Genomic DNA, 16,789 nt, shown 5'->3' with positions numbered 1-16,789 from the left:
CCAACAGGAAGACTATCCACTCCTTGTAGCAGACTCTTCTCTCCCACCCACCATGGCCTTGTTCACTGACTTCCACTCGGATTATTAGGTCAGGCTAGTGCCTAAAGCAGTATTGATGGACTTTCCTGTCATACACATTGGGAGTTTGGAACATCTGGAGCTCAGCCTTCGGGTTGCACCAGTTTCAGCCTTAATGTTCCTTATTCTTCCTGAGGTTGCCTTTCTCTTCACCCTTCACATTGTCTCTCCTAGGCACAAGGCACAAGGCACAACTCTATATGGTGTGTGTGTGTGTGTGTGTGTGTGTGTGTGTGTGTGTGTGTGTGTGTGTGTGTGTAGTGGTGGTGGGGGGAGCAAGTTAGCAAAGATCATAGCCTGGGCAAAACTGCTGCCCTGGAAGTTTATGTTACCATATAGGATGATTCCATTTAGGTAACATAAATAGTCAAAGAGCTATAGTAGGCACTTGCTTTTAAACCCACCCATGAAGATCTCCAAAAAGAAGGATGTGTGGTCTGTCTTGAATGTAAATTCACATGTCTGCCTCTAGAATCCAGAACTGCTTACAGTTTATCTAAGACTTAGCCAATCTCTTAAAGCAGTACATGGGCTATTAAAATAAGCCATTAGGAGATAATTGTTAAGAAATGTCTAGTCCTTCCTAACCCCGTGTGTGTGTGTGTGTGTGTGTGTGTGTTTGTGTGTGTGTGTACACATTTATGTATGTATGTATGTATTCTCCAGTAAATGCCATAGCACTGTTCTTAGAGTTAGGTTTTGGTTACTCCTGAGTTATCCCTGTCTCTTGGTGTGTAGTATGGAATGTCTGTGCTAAGATGAGACTTTAAATCCTCAAAGGCGAGTATATGAATGCACCCCCCACTCCCCAGTACACCTACTCAGCCACAGGGCATGCTCAGCAGGGAGAGTGAGGCTCTGCGGTTCATTAATCCCAACTCAGGTGCAGCAACACTGCATTAAGTTCAGAAATTGTCCCCCTACCCCTAATTTTCAGTTACTTTGTTATAATTCCTGGGTATATCCCAAAATGTGATGAGGCTCTTGTATTTAGAGAATTGCTATAACCTCAGGAAGATAGACCTTGTAAGATATAATGGTCTGAGCATTTTTGTCACCACAAAAGTCGTATATTCAAATCTAACCTGCAGACTGAAGAGGTTAGGAGCTAGGGCATTTCAGTGGTGATGAGGGTAAGGAACCAACCGGGGGAGGCATCTGTGGACAACTGTGTAGGCATTGCATGAGAACATCTCCGGGCTTCTGATGGAATCTTGGCTTGGATATTTGTGTGTAGGACAAACTCAGCCAGATACAGCGTCTTCCCCACTCAGAGAGTATCTCATGCTCTGTCTTTGTTCTCTGCTGCCCCTGGCTTAATTGATAAGTACCATATCAATCACGATCCCTTCTTCTGAATCCTGTATTGGGTTTTGGGTGTTTTGTTTGTTTCTATTGCTGTGACAAAATGCTGGACAAAAGCAACTTTTAAAAAGAGGGGTTAATTTTGGCTGACCGTTCGAGAGTGCATTCCATCACAGTAAGGCATAGTTGCAGGATCTTGTGGCTGCTAGCACCAACTGCCTGGGGAGCTTTAGCCTGCATATTTGATCTTAAAAGCTTTTCTAGCAGCCAGTAGTGGGCACACCTTTAATCCCAGCACTTGGGAGGCAGAGGCAGGCTGATTTCTGAGTTCAAGGCCAGTCTGGTCTACAGAGTGAGTTCCAGGACAGCCAGGGCTATACAGAGAAACCCTGTCTCGAAAACAAACAAACAAACAAAAAAGAAATAAAAGCTTCTCTAGCTTTCTACTGCTTTGGCACGGGAGGAGCTGGGGACACTGAGCAATTTCTCAGGAGCCTGCTGCTGCTGCCGAGCCTTACTTGCAATGAAACTCCTCAATTATACTGGATTCAAGAATGCTGGGAGAATTGGAAGCTTAAATGTGAATTTTCTAAGGATTTAAAACAAGGAAGTTATTTGTATTAGTCTTTTTTTTTTTTTTGGTTTTTCGAGACAGGGTTTCTCTTTGTAGCTCTGGCTGTTCTGGAACTCACTCTGTAGACCAGGCTGGCCTCAAGCTCAGAAATCCGCCTGCCTCTGCCTCCCAAGTGCTGGGATTAAAGGCATGCACCTCCACCACCCGGCTAGTCATACTTTTTTTTTTATTATTATGGCTTCATCCTAAAGCAGGACAAGGTGACTGTCATGACCATGTCATGTCCCTTTTTTCATTTTGATCTGTCCAGAACCCCACCTCATGCACGATGATGGTCTCACATCTAGAGTGGGTTGTCTCACTTCAGTTAGCCAAGTCTAGAAAGTCACAGACTCAGAGCCCAAACTCTATTTCTTTTTTTTTTAAAAGAAAAAAAAATACAAAAAACCCCAACCACTTCCCTTTTCTTAAATCATGCTTAGTACTTTATAAAGAAGAAGTTGTGTTGCATATAAAATTATGACTAAAATTGAAAGTGAAGCTGAGGTTGCAACCAATGATTTAGAAAGAATTCTGCAAGAGCTTGGAGGAGTTTCTGACAGAACCTTCTTAGAGGGCTCTGCTCTATCTGCTATAACAAAATCGCCTTTCACCAAAATGGCGACTCCATGGCCATGAGCCATCTAGGGGATTGCGCCCTTCTCTTTCTACCTCTATAAGACTACAAGGTGATAAAAGTTTTCACAACAGCCAGGCATGGCAAGACATGTTTTTAATCCCAGCACCTAGAGACTGAACCAAGAGGGTTGTGATTTCAAAGCCAGCCTAGGCATAGTGAGAGCTTGTCTCACAACGAAACAAAACAAAGCATGTTCTTGAAGCAGCCTCCCCCCAAAAATAAAAAATCAAAATAGAATCACTGTAGAATCTAGTAGTTGTACTTCTGAGTGCAGATTCAAAGGGTTTGGAAGCAGGGACGTACACACCCAGTGTTTGTGTGTCCATCATAGTCAAAAGGTGGAAGCTGCATGTGTGTCCATCATAGCCAAAAGGTGGAAGCTGCATGTGTGTCCATCATAGCCAAAAGGTGGAAGCTGCATGTGTGTTCATCATAGCCAAAAGGTGGAAGCTGCATGTGTGTCCATCATAGCTAAAAGGTGGAAGCTGCATGTGTGTCCATCATAGCCAAAAGGTGGACGCTGCATGTGTGTTCATCATAGCTAAAAGGTGGAAGCTGCATGTGTGTTCATCATAGCTAAACGGTGGAAGCTGCATGTGTGTCCATCATAGCCAAAAGATGGAAGCTGCACGTATGTCCATCATAGCCAAAAGGTGGAAGCTGCATGTGTGTCCATCATAGCCAAAAGGTGGAAGCTGCATGTGTGTTCATCATAGCCAAAAGGTGGAAGCTGCATGTGTGTTCATCATAGCCAAAAGGTGGAAGCTGCACGTATGTCCATCATAGCCAAAAGGTGGAAGCTGCATGTGTGTCCATCATAGCCAAAAGGTGGAAGCTGCATGTGTGTCCGTCACTGGGTGACTGGATAAACAAAGGAGGTGTTTTCATACAACAAAATAGCACTAGTCAAATTCAGAGGCAGAAAGAGAATGGTAGCTGCCCAGGGCTGGGGGAGGGGAGAAATGGAGAGTTTTTATTTGAATGTCAGCTTTGCAACATGAAAAGAGTTCTGTGCCTGGTGGTTGGTGATTATAGCACAGTGATATGAATTTACTTGATGCTCTTGAACCAGACTCCTAAAATGGTAAATCACACCACACACACACACACACACACACACACACACACACGCACACGCACACGCACACGCACACGCACACACACACACACACACACACGCACACATACCATGTTTTTTTTAAGTGGTATGTAATGGGGGCTATATAGGGATGGAGACATAAATTTATGTCTTGTTAGAAAAGGATCATTGATTTAGGGGACAGAGGGCTGGAAAGATGGCTCAGCATTTAGGATCACTTACTATTCTTGCAGAGGGTTTCACTGCTACTACACACATGAGGGCTTACAACTGTCTATAATTCCAGTTTTAGGGACACCCGTAGCTCCTGCAAAGACATGATTCACATATATACAGGTACTCAGGCACACACACACACACACACACACACACACACACACACACACTTCATTTAGTGATCTGTAGTAGATGCCTCCTTAGGAGCCCAGGGGAACTGGAACGATTGATGTGATAGCTCAAACACAGACGTATCAACAAGAAAGAAAAAACTTGTAAATAATTATGTCTGGCTATGCTTAATAAATAAAAAGAATCTTGGTTTACTTTTGTTTTGTTTTTTTTTTAATGTTTTTTGAAGCCGTTGTCTGGGTATCTCTGTAAATAGGTGACCAATTTTGCACCTCATTACGAGCAAGCTCCTCCCACAATTAATTAGTGATTCATTCAATTGAATAAGAGCCATGGTAGAGATAGAAAGAGAAAGAGAGTTAAGTTACTAGTGTAGAGAGAGAGAAGAGAAAGACTGAGGGTGCAAGAGAAAAAGAGAGAAAGAATATAATTTCACTCATTTTTAAATTGAAAATTAAAGTCTTTATTGTTATTTTTTATTAGAAAATTAATACTTAAGTGACTCAAATTGTCAAACACATATCAGTTAGAAAATAAGGTTGCCATATCTCTCCGCCTTCTATGATAGTATTGCTGTTATATTCCTCCAGACCCTCTTCATGTGCATCAAGATTAACAAATATATTAAACAAATTCATTTTAAACATATCCCTTTAGAGCAGGGGATTTATTTCTCTGGTAGAGTACTTGCCTAGCATGTATAAGGGTATGAGTTTAATCACCATCAAAATAAGTAGTAGTAAAATAAAACACTCCCCTTTTCTATGTTTGCACTAAGACTTAAGTTGTTATATTTTCATCCTATTATAACAGTAACATAATTTGTTTAAAGCATGACTTGTAGACACTTACATTGGTTTCCCCCTCTGTCAGTCATTTCCATGATGATAATCCTCCTACTTTAGTCTCTACCCACCTACATGAGAAGGAGAGTTGATAGATGGAAGAATGTAGCCTTATGGCATTTAGCACAGCACTAATTCACTAAGCTTAGAACCTCATCTGCTGGAAATCCACATACAGATACAGACACATGAAAAGGTACTGAACCTTATACCTATTCCTACATTTTAGAAATACCAGAGAAGGCGCAAGTACTGCCTGTCCGCCGTGTTCCATTCAGCCACCATGTTGCAAGACGTTGGTGAGGCCATTCAGTTTGAAGTCAGCATTGGGAACTACGGCAACAAGTTTGATGCAACGTGCAAACCTTTGGCATCAACAACTCAATACAGCCGTGCAGTATTTGATGGTAAGACTGGTGTGAAGTTCTCTCTTATTCCTGCTTACAGAGGGTATACCTCAGGACAAGAAGCATGCACTGTAACTTCTCTCTGATGGCCACTATCCTCAACATCTCCTTAGTCAATGTAAGAAAGAGCATTGGACTTTAGGTACCCACAACAGTCTCGAAACCCATGGGCCAGTGTCCCAGGCTGGACACCAGAATTCATAAAATCCCAAGATGATGACCCCGCTAAATACCACACTCCCTAAAGCAGCTGTATCGAACCAGGAGCAAATCCCCCTTAGATTCGGTAATTGACAATGATCGCACTCTGGCTCAGACACTGGAAAAGCCAGGCTTCTGATACTCACTGGTACTTGCCACTGCTATCACCTAGTTCTCATTTAAAAGATTTCATTTTTCTTTTTAATTGTGTTTATTTATATGGCTCGGTACACATAAACAGTCCAACAGAATGGCTATATTTTTACCTAAATTTTTTTTTTGTACAAGCTGATTTAAAACATAAAATGCCCTAGAAAACGTGAAGCATTTAGTCTTAATTCCAGAAAGCCTCTGAGTCATGCCAACCCCATGTGGGCAGCCGAGGTTTGCAAAGAACAGGGTGTGGGGGTGGGGTTGCTCTTCTTCCAGCAAAAGCAATAATTTAAAAGAACAGTTTTCATGGAGAAACAGTGAATCTAACCTCCAGTGCTCTCTATTCTACAATGCTGTGTGATATAACCATCATGGATGTCCAGCTATGTGATCCTGAACCACATATCTATTGATCCTGAGATGGTTGTCCTCCGTTTGCTGGTGTTTTAGAAAGATTTACAAACCAGAGGAATGAACCATCTATTCCTATGTTGCTTGCCTGATTAAAATCAATGAGTCAGACTAGTGGCTGGGTGTGGCTCGGCAGTAGAGAGCTGTCCTAGCTTGTACGAGGCCCTGGGTTTAATCTCCAGCTTCCCAAACAGCAAACAGACCTTAGCCAAGACCATTCGCCAGGCCTGTGGATTTATGAGTAGCTCTGTCAGCACATCTATGTAACAGATATGTTGTCCACTTCAAGTGTCCCTGTTCACTGACTCCTGACACTCTATACCAGGGAACTACTATTACTATTTACCTTGGGCCCACACAAAGCCCGTCGTCACCCTGACTTCCTACTGGGAGGACATTAGTCACCGCCTGGATGCAGTGAACACTCTCCTCGTCATGGCAGAACGGCTGGTGAGTTATCTGTCCAGCATTTCCTTTTAGCAGACAGTAAGGTAAGCACGGAACGATATACAAGTTTGGCAACAGTAGCACAAGATCTTAAACACACAATGGTCAACAACAGAGCCATTTACTAACAACTGACGGAATGGTCCGGAGCTTGTAGAAGTTCACCGGTACTGGTGCCCACTCCTCCAGCCGAAGAGGAGGAACAAAACGTGAGAAGGTGACAAGAGCCTCTCATTGGGAAAACTCTGGAAGTCATACCCAGATTTCTGCTCACTTTGCATTCATCAGGATTCCAGTCGTATGGCCACACCCATCACAAAGAAGTCTAGTCTTAGGTTTGTGTGAGCACGTGCCAGGATTAAAGGCTTTCTTACTGAGAAAGATGAGGATGCATGCAGAAGGCTGAAGGGCAGAGGAAAGGGACCTCATGGTGTCAACATGATTTGCATATAAAGGATGCTTTGTTCCAATAGCCCCCCCCCACACACACACAACTTGCTGCTCTTATCGCTGAGATAATTTCTGCTATGGAAAGAACCACCCCTGCCAGTCTCTACTCTTGCTTCAGACTGGAGGAACACTCCTTTGAAGCCTGGGGAAGGTTGTGGTGGGGGGTCCCTCTTATGTGTGCATAAGAACAGACAAGTGATCGTCTTCTTGGCATTGGTAGGAGAAAGGGGCCACATTGGAGACATTTCTACTTAATTTAAGAAACTAAGCTACTTCTATAAAATCTACCTAGCATTAATATTAATTTAGAGTGTGGAGGAAAGGGTGTTTGAACATAATCCATCTCATATGTATGGAAATCTCACATTAACCTCATTAATATGTGGTTAAAATAAATTAATAACAAAATAATTTCAGTTTATATTAATATTATTTTTATAAATGCTAGACCAAGATATATGAGAAAATATCTGATGAAAAACCTATAGCAAATTAAAAATGCTGCTTTTTGATATACAGACAGCTTTATATCAAAAATATATATATTTCTATCATCTTTCTATACCACCAAAATAGTGCACGTGAATGTCTTGGCTGATGCCCTCAATAATAGGAACAAGGCATGTGGCAGGCCCTTACCAGGTTCCAGAGTCACAGTGTAGATTCTGTCTGTGGTGAGGGACGTGGTTACGTTGGGGAATTTGAAATCATGGATGACTACAGAGCTGGGAAGATCGTCCTGAACCTCACAGGCAGCGAGTGATCATGAGTGTGGAGTGAGCAGCCCCAGATTAAACATGCAGCTCAAACCCATCACTTGGCTTCACTTTGCTGACAACCCCAGGGAGCACCACAGACCATACTTACAAATAAAAGGCTTCCATGTGTCAGGGGTGGGAGCTTCAGTATAATTTCCCATTTAGTAAAGATGAAATGGAGGGGAATGGATAGATAGCTCTGTGACTGAGAGAGCTTGCTGCTCTTCCAGAAGACCTGGGTTCCCTTCCTTAGAACTTACATAGCAGCTCACAACCACCTGTAGCTCCCATTCCAAGGGATCTGTTGCCCTTTTTTGGCTTCTAAAAGACCCAGGCATATGTGTGGTGCACAGACATATACATGTTGACAAAAAACTCATGCACATAAAATTAAAAATGAAAAAAATTTAAATTAATATTTATACATTTTAATTTATAAAAATTTAAAATTAATATTTATAAAAATAAATAAAGTTGGAACTGAAATGCAATATTTTTTTAGATTTATTTATTTTATGTTTATGAGTACACTGTCACTGTCTTCAGACATACCAGAATAGGGCATCAGATCCCATTACACGTGGTTGTGAGCCACCATGTGGTTGCTGGGAATTGAACTCAGGACCTCTGGAAGAGCAGTCAGTGCTCTTAACGGCTGAGCCATCTCTCCAGCCCAAAATACAATATTTTTTATTAGTTTTTATTTTTCTTCCTTAAGGGAGTTGGTAGAAAATTGCCCAAACTTCTAATTATGTTGGGGCCATTCTTCAGTTATTTTTGCCCTGGTTCTCCTTATCATCTGCCTCCACTGACCAAATTGTCTGAGTTCAAGCTAGTCTTGACAAAGAGAGTGACTTTCCATGACCAGGACTTTGGCTAGGCATAGCGGGCACTCCCTTCCCCTCTCTGCTGGCAGATGCTCAACTCTAGCACATCAGCATGTTCTGGGCTTAGTTTGTACTTTCTCAACCCTGAAATAACCATTTCTCCAAGATGCTGTGGTTGTTTCAATAGGAAGTGACATTTGAAAAACAAGATCTGGGTACTAGAGTGCTCACAGCTACTGCTATATTGTTGCTTATAGGCCTTGCCAGCCAAGAAGTCCATGGTCGCACTCACATGCATGTGCATGTACACACACACACAGAGATATGTGTATATACTTATTTCTACATCTGTTAAAATATTGAAGGCCAGAATGGTGCCTCCGATTTTAATCTACCACTAAGGACTTCGTCTTTCCTACAGTGAGACTTCGGCTTCTGCCATCCTAATCATTCATTTATTCAAACTCCAACTCCATACATCAGCCAGTGTGACCAACAAGTTCACAGTGATTCAAGTTACATACAGATGGATCGTCTTTGCCTTGAAACTAAGGGCAGATAGTTAAAGTGCTATTTTCATAGGTTACATGGGTTAGTTCAACTGCCCATCTGAAATATAATTGAGTCGGTACTGTTGCCACGTGTATCCTTTTGACGGCACCCTCAGCTATTCCTGATGGTTTCTTTCTGTTTATTTTTGGAGTACATAAAATATTTACATAGTTCCAAAGGTCAAAATGCAAGACAAGGTTTTCTCTATTGCTTAAACTTATCAGTCAGTGTCGATTGCATTTTGAATAAAAGTAAATAGCACAAAGCTACGGTAAGTGTAACTGGGTTTCTGTAACTAAATCTTTTTTACGTCCCTACCCCTATGCCCACCCTCTACCTGCCTTGGAAATAACACTTTCTTGGCTATAATGGCAGAGTGATCAGTTCTCTCTCCTCTTTCTTGATTCTTCAGCAATCAAACATAGAGGCTGTTAAATCAGGGATCCAAGGTAAAATTCCTTCAAACCAGTTGGCGGAGGTGTGGCTGAAGCTCATAGATGAAGTTATAGAAGACACGAGGTACAGTAATCTTCTATCTCAATATCCCCAGCATGCCCTGAATTCCAAGACTGTAAAGCTTCTCGAATCTTGTCAAGTATTTCCCTGGGAAAAAAAAGAAAAAGAAAAAGAAAGAAAGAAAAGAAAGAAAAAAAATGCATTTGAGCATTGTTTTGGGCTCCTTGAAAATGTCACCCCATCCCAAGAGACATTTCTGAATCACCCAGAAAAACCTCTATTCTCTGGTTTGGTGCCAAGTCTAAAGTAGCCCAGGGAGGCCCAGGCTGGACTCTGGGAAATTGGACCCAGCAGCCTGAGGCAAAGGGTGGGGGCTGGAAGAGAGGGAGGAAAAGTAGCCTGAGCTACCCTCCTGAAGAAGAACTCCTGGCTTCCACAGGGAGATAGAAACATGGCTTCCACCACTCAGGACAATGTTCCTAATTCATGTCTTTAGAAGTAGCTAGCTTTTGTTGTTGTTACTAAGTGTTTCAAGCACTCTGCACTCCTTCAGAAACACTTAACACTAAAACAGGAGTAATGGATAGCTAGAATGGCCCCTAAATATGGATGACATGCAAATTCATTATATACTAAAAAATAGATAAGAAACAACAACAATACACACACACACACACACACACAGGCACACTCCAAGCCAGGTTAGACAAAGCCAGGACACAGACTTAGCCAGAGGACATTTCAGAGCTGTGACTTGAAGAAGTAACTCAGAAATCAAAAGGGAAACTGACTCATTCCAACCTCATTTTAAATGTTAGCTAATAAAGCCACAGAGCATGGAGTACTCTGCTTGCTCTGGGGAAGTAGACATTTCCCCTTCTAGGTTAAGGCCTTAGTCACCCCATCCTCTTGCGCCTCCTAGTGGCTTATTCTCGTCATTGACGCACAGCTAAACTCAAAGCGCCACTGGCTTTGTGAGCACTCAAAGCTCACAAGGAGAGACTTAGGGATCCAAAGTGAGACTGAGAATGATTTGCCCACTGAGCCTTTCTGCTTCTCTCTCAAGGCCAACTTCTCACTTTCAAAGGGCTCAGGTGCGACTTCCCGGCTCAACAGCATTCCCGTGAATTTTTGCCACCAAAGGATCTTAACCCTTTCTACACACGCTGCCAGTCATTAATGAAACCAAACAAAAACATGTAGTCACAGCTTTCACTTGGGAAATGCCTGTGGACTGTGGGATTTGCTCAAGAACGCACAGGCATGAGAACACAAGCTGTCTTCAAAGAAGCTTTCTAAGTGTTATGTAGCAGGAATTTCCATGTTTGAGGAAAATCATGCTAGGGTGTCCTTTATATAAGGAGTTGGGCGGCATGCAAATGATGGTAAATTCTAAGTGGGACAATGAGTGGAGTCTTCTGGTAATGATGACAGACTTGCCCTGCACTCTCACTGCCATGGTGAGTGGGAGGCACAGCTGGCAGGGGGCCAATCTTGCGTTGCTCACTCAGCTGTCTTTGCTTTTTTGGGGGAGTCTTACCTGGCTGGACATTGTCCTGTACAAGTAAGTGGACCAGTCCTTCCAGTCTTCTGAGAGCCTTCTGAGAGAATGGTCATGATGAAGATGATGGAACTGGGAATATTTAGACTTTGCTGCTTTCAAATTTTTGTTCTCTTTTCTGTTCTGCCAATGCCGTGGAGCTATCCCCAACAACAGTTTAAACTAAGCAATCCCTGTAGAATCAGGAGATTGCAGACATTTCAATCTACATGAAATGGCATGCAGACATACATTAAACATGTGGGCAAACATAAGTGAACTTCATTTTGAAGCCCAGAATGTCATTCTTAGGTTTTGTTTTTCTTCTCTCCTTGTCTTATAGATACACCTTGCCTGTCACAGAAGGAAAAGCCAACGTCACGATTCTGGATACTCAGATACGAAAGTTGCGGTCCAGATTTCTCTCACAGATCCACGAGGCAGCTCTGAGGATGAGATCTGAGGCCACGGATGTGAAATCCACCTTGTTGGAAATCGAGGAGTGGCTCGATAAATTGATGCAGCTTACTGAAGAGGTAGACCTTGGAATTACGCTGTCATCTGTTCCCAGAAGGATTCTGCCGATGACAGGAAGGGTTGGGGAGGTGGTGGGTGGGGCATCTGGTACGTTACCTGTGACTGGGATTGGATCTGATCAATAATAAAAACCAAGGGCTCACTGGGCTGAGGAGGCTATTGACGGATGGGGTAAAAGTCACCTGAAGTTTGAGTCGGATTCCAGAGGAATCTGCAGGAAAAACATCATGTTCACACTGCTGATGTAGAGTATTTTGAGTCATGGAATAGTAGAATACAACACAGAGAATTAAAATGTCGCTGTACTGTGGATGGGAAAAGCCTGGGTTTAAATATTAAATCATGTGTGACCTTAGGCAAGCTCTTCAACTCACATCAGCCCATTTTCCCTACCAGGAAAATGGAGAAAAACACAGTACTTAGGTGGTAAAAGTGTTGTGGGAAGATTTAAAGATGATGATCATAAGGAAGGACAGAGAGTGTGAGGTATACAGTAGGTGCAGGATAAGTGTCGATGCCCCTCACCTCCATGGCTGAAAGAACAAGAGTAAACAGACGCCTTCTGGCCTTTGAGTATCTAGGGTAGTGTCTTGCTTGGTTCCTTTTGTGCTGCTGTAACAGAATAGCACAGGCTGGGGAAGTTATAAAGCGCAGAGGTTTCTTTCTTACAGTTCTAGAGACAGGGAGAGTTGAGATGGAGAGACCTAAATCTGACAAGGAATTGTTTTTATTATGTTATATCACTGAAGAGGAATAGAGGAATGAGAGAGAGAGAGAGAGAGAGAGAGAGAGAGAGAGAGAGAGAGAGAGAATACAGCTGGGATTGGGCCTACTTTTACACAATGCCTGTTCATATGATAACTAATAACTGATTCCTGAAATAACGGGGCACAAATAAAGCTTCAGACATATAATCTCAAGGAACACATTCAAACATATCCCCATAGCAGTGGATGGCTGCTTAGAGCTTTCTAATGAAAGCTTTCTGAATAAAGCCACCGATAGCTTTCTTCAAGTGATGCATGGGAGGCAGAGGGTATTTCCTAAAATACCTCTCAGATCAGCATGTTCAGATCAGCATGGGTCACACCTCTTCCCTTGCTCTCCCGTGCCCCCCCCCCCCCCCCCCCCCCCCCCCCCCCCCCCCCCCCCCCCGCTCCTCTGGCCACCCACAACCCATGTCTTAGTTCCGTGTAATCACAGTGTTACTATAGATGAGTGCCTCCCGACTCTGAGGCATGGTCTTGACCACAATCCCTAGTGTCTAGCCTAGTGCTATTTCTTCAGTCTCTCCATATGTAGACTCATTCACGTTTGCCTTCTTTCCCATCTGACCCACTGCCCAGCCTCAGAACAGTATGCCTGACATCATCATCTGGATGATCCGTGGAGAGAAAAGACTGGCTTACGCACGAATCCCTGCCCACCAAGTCTTGTACTCCACCAGTGGTGGGAACGCCTCTGGGAAATACTGTGGGAAAACCCAAACCATCCTTCTGAAGGTATGCCTTCATTCAGTAAGGGGAAAGTCATGCAAATTTCTCTCCTGAAGGAGGGGTTGCTTTGTTATGGTCTACCTGTTGTATAGCTAAGATGTATAAGATCAATTCTAACCTGTTCTGGTCTCTTCTTCTGGGGCTGTAATTTTTATCGTGACATGAGGGTGGTTGCCATTCAACCACAGACACCTTTCTAGATGTCTCTGACATTAATAGTAGCATGGCAGTGTCATTTGCTTTCTGACATGAACTTTCTACTCTAAATGTCTCATATAAGCAAATACATTTCTTCTACTGATGTTAGTAGGTGTTTAGGGAAGGAGGGTGGTGTAGCCAGTTGTGGTTCAAGGTTCTCTAGAAGAGCAAACTGATAGAATAAATACCCATTAAGAGGGGATTCATTAGATTGGTTTATAGGATGTGGTCTGGGTGGCTCAATAATGGATGTCTCAAACAGAAAGGGCAAGGACTTAGGAACTGATCAGTTTGTGAGGCTGGATCCTGAGCATTCTCAGGTTGGCACTGATGGCTCGGAGGATTGCTAGAGAGCTACTGGTCTTCAGTTTCTACTGGAAGCTTAGTCCTGCTATTTGGGGAATAATGTAGCAATAGCAGCAATGAAGTTGATGAACTTGCCAGCAAAAGTGAAGGCAAACAGGCAAAAAGAGGACACCTTTCTTCTGTCTCCTTTATCTGGGCTGCCACCAGCAGCTACTGCCCACATTTAAGGTAGCTTTACACTTCAAACAATCTCATCACGAAAATGCCTCCCAGGAATGCCTAGCATCTTGACTTTAGTTGGTTCAGATCCTGTCCCGTTGACAGCCATTATCAGCCATCACAAACAGAGATGCTCTAATATAGGAAAGTTTGGATAATTGCTATTGGGACTCCATCCTAGAACACCCCTTCCCCATGAAGACTTTCTCTGGGAATATCTTGGAAAACTTGACAGAGGCCTAGGGTCTCATCTAAGAACTCAACATCGCCCCCTTTGGCATGCTTTGACATCCCATCCTGCCTACCCCAACAGGAGCTTCTTGGATTTCAGAGTGAAATAATCATTTTTTAAAAAGAGAAAAGACTGAGCCAAGGCAATGTGCTCTCTAAAACAAGGAGCTGTCTGCTGGCTTCTAATGTGTTTACGTTGTTCATAAATAGCATTGGAGTGGCCATCTTCTTCCAAATGGTCTGCAGGATGCATCTGACTTAGCACCGCAATTATAGTTGCTGTCAGTAGTTTATTAGCAAATAACGCTTCACAGGAAAGCAGACAGAGAGGCCAGAGGGCTGGGTTTCATGTTAGGTTTCAGAATCTACTGCATAGACAGAAAAAATGCTTTTAAGGAAATACGTATTTAATGAGCTTGTTAATCCTCATTATGTAGCTTTGGAAGTCTTTTGAGTCAGTAAATTTTTTTTAGTCTGGGTAATCTCTTTGTAACACTAAAAACATATAAGACTCCAGAGGGCTTTTGTTTATATGGCTTCTGCCCCCCTTTTCCCCCCATCCCCAACCCTCCCAGTATTTGTTGCAATAGAAATTAAAATAGAAAACAAACATAGGATACTGGAGACTTTGTCTCAACACACACACATACACACACACACACACACACACACACACACACACACACACACACACCCATACCTATCTCTAGGTCAATTTATAACAGGCTTTTTGTCAAGACAACTGTCACATGCTAATGTGTAAGGTGACCTATGAGAACTTTCACTTTTAGCACACCAAGTATTAAGAAGCCTAACACCCAAGGGTGGGGATTTAACAAAACTAGTAGTCTTGACTGGGTTTGTGTTTGTTTGTTTGATTGCTTGTTTGTTTTTGTTTTTGTTTTTTTGAGACGGGGTTTCTCTGTGTAGCCTTGACTGTCCTGGAACTCACTCTGTAGACCAGGCTGGCCTCGAACACAGAAACCTGCCTGCCTCTGCCTCCCAAGTGCTGGGATTAAAGGCATGCGCCACCACTGCCCGACTATACTGGGTTTTAAAAATCTAGTATAGTTTTTTTTTTTTTTTTTTTTTTTTTTTTTTTTTTTTTTTTTTTTTTTTAGTTCTTTAGTTTTTTTGTTTGTCTAAGTCAAAAGAGTTCTTTAATGGAACTAAAGCATTTCATCTTCTGTTCTTGACAGTTGCATGCTCTTAATACCGCTGGGGGCAGTGGGATGTCACTGTCCCTTCTGTGCAAATGTCAACATAACAAAGAAGACAAATATCACACTGATGCTATTAGAAAGACTCTTCTCTTCTTATAGACCCCCTGAAATGGTTTCCGGGTCAGGCAGGAATTTATGGCTCACACTTTGATTGGTTGACCGACTGACTGAACTAGAGACAGGGTATCAAATGAAGAACAAGTTGTTTCTGAGGACAGATGGGAGCTGGAGAGCCGGGAAAGGCCAGGCTGTCTGAAGGGCTACGTGGAACTTCCTGCTTTAGCTGCGAGTTCATCCTTGGCTGTGAGGCCACTTGTCAGTTTTAACCAAAGCAAAGACACACTCGGTCTGGTGGAGCAAAGGGTAGAGGTGGAGCATGCTTTGGGCTTCAGCGTATGTCACAGTTCGGGTGGTGTCTGTCCCATGTCACCTGAGATGTTATTGTTCATCCACAGTATCCACAAGAAAAAAGCAATGGGCCCAAAGTGCCTGTGGAGCTGCGAGTGAACATCTGGCTGGGTTTAAGTGCCGTGGAAAAGAAGTTCAATAGCTTCGCTGAAGGCACCTTCACCGTCTTTGCTGAAATGGTACCTCTGGTGACAGATCTGTCCTCTTCCCTTTTTACCTACCTATAGCTGTCATCACTACCACCCGAAGTGCCTCCAAAAGAATCTGAGTCTAACGGATGAGAAGAGGCACACCTCCCCACCCCCACCCCACGCCCTCACCCCCTGCCTGAGGGTTATCAAAGGTGGAACACTCCAGAGTGGCTATCCCCTTTATGTGGTAATTCAAAGAGGTGACCCACCGCCACCTGGTGACCTTGAAAAGGGATGCTTTCCCAGCCCATGGCACTAGAACCAGTATCAGTATAAGATGCACTAAACAGGATGCACATACATGCATGCACATGTTTCTGTGTGTCTTTGGGGTTCTTCACATGTGCCTGTCCATGAATACCTCCTACCATCCTGTCCTAGTGTGGCTATCTCAAGACCACACCCCCAAAGCCACTGAAGGTCACCACCTCCACTCTAAGTGAAGCACTGTTGTCCATGCTGAGCCCTGGGCTTGGATGTTATCAGTGTCATGCTGGCTTCCAAGCAGAAGCAACAAGGAAACCTTGTTCCCCTACTCTGCACCCTGGCCGTGCACAACCTAGTTTCATGGTTCCTTGGGATGACCATTTAGGAATTACCTCCCTTCCAGGCTCAAACCAGCACCCGAGACTATACTATGACACTCTTGTTCCGATGCATCAGGAACATACTCACATTTCCTGCCTCCCTTCATAGGCAAAAACTTACTTGTGCCTTGGGCAACTCATTTTCTCAGTAGGGTCAACACCAGATAAATAGACATATGAGTTTGAGACTGAACAGGGACACCCACCATTCTGGGAAGTCTCACCTCTTTCCATGATTGAGAGAGCATGAAGATCAGACCATT

At 43.2% G+C, this 16,789-nt stretch overlaps 1 protein-coding gene across 4 annotated transcripts in view; it reads left to right on the top strand.

The window, feature by feature from the left end:
- The window catches only part of Myof (myoferlin), a 151,373-nt gene that overhangs the window by 79,694 nt on the left and 54,890 nt on the right, over positions 1–16,789 (top strand). For all 4 annotated transcript variants that reach the window (XM_031390202.1, XM_031390204.1, XM_031390203.1 and 1 more), the window contains 6 exons: positions 5,158–5,335; positions 6,426–6,550; positions 9,547–9,653; positions 11,474–11,666; positions 13,014–13,169; positions 15,796–15,927. In XM_031390202.1, the coding sequence (XP_031246062.1) occupies positions 5,158–5,335; positions 6,426–6,550; positions 9,547–9,653; positions 11,474–11,666; positions 13,014–13,169; positions 15,796–15,927 (891 nt within the window). The remainder of the gene's footprint in view (positions 1–5,157; positions 5,336–6,425; positions 6,551–9,546; positions 9,654–11,473; positions 11,667–13,013; positions 13,170–15,795; positions 15,928–16,789) is intronic.

This window comes from Mastomys coucha, unplaced genomic scaffold (genome assembly GCF_008632895.1).
Source record: "Mastomys coucha isolate ucsf_1 unplaced genomic scaffold, UCSF_Mcou_1 pScaffold21, whole genome shotgun sequence".
In the NCBI taxonomy this organism is placed as follows: domain Eukaryota; kingdom Metazoa; phylum Chordata; class Mammalia; order Rodentia; family Muridae; genus Mastomys; species Mastomys coucha.
This window is presented reverse-complemented; position numbering and strand designations above follow the sequence as displayed.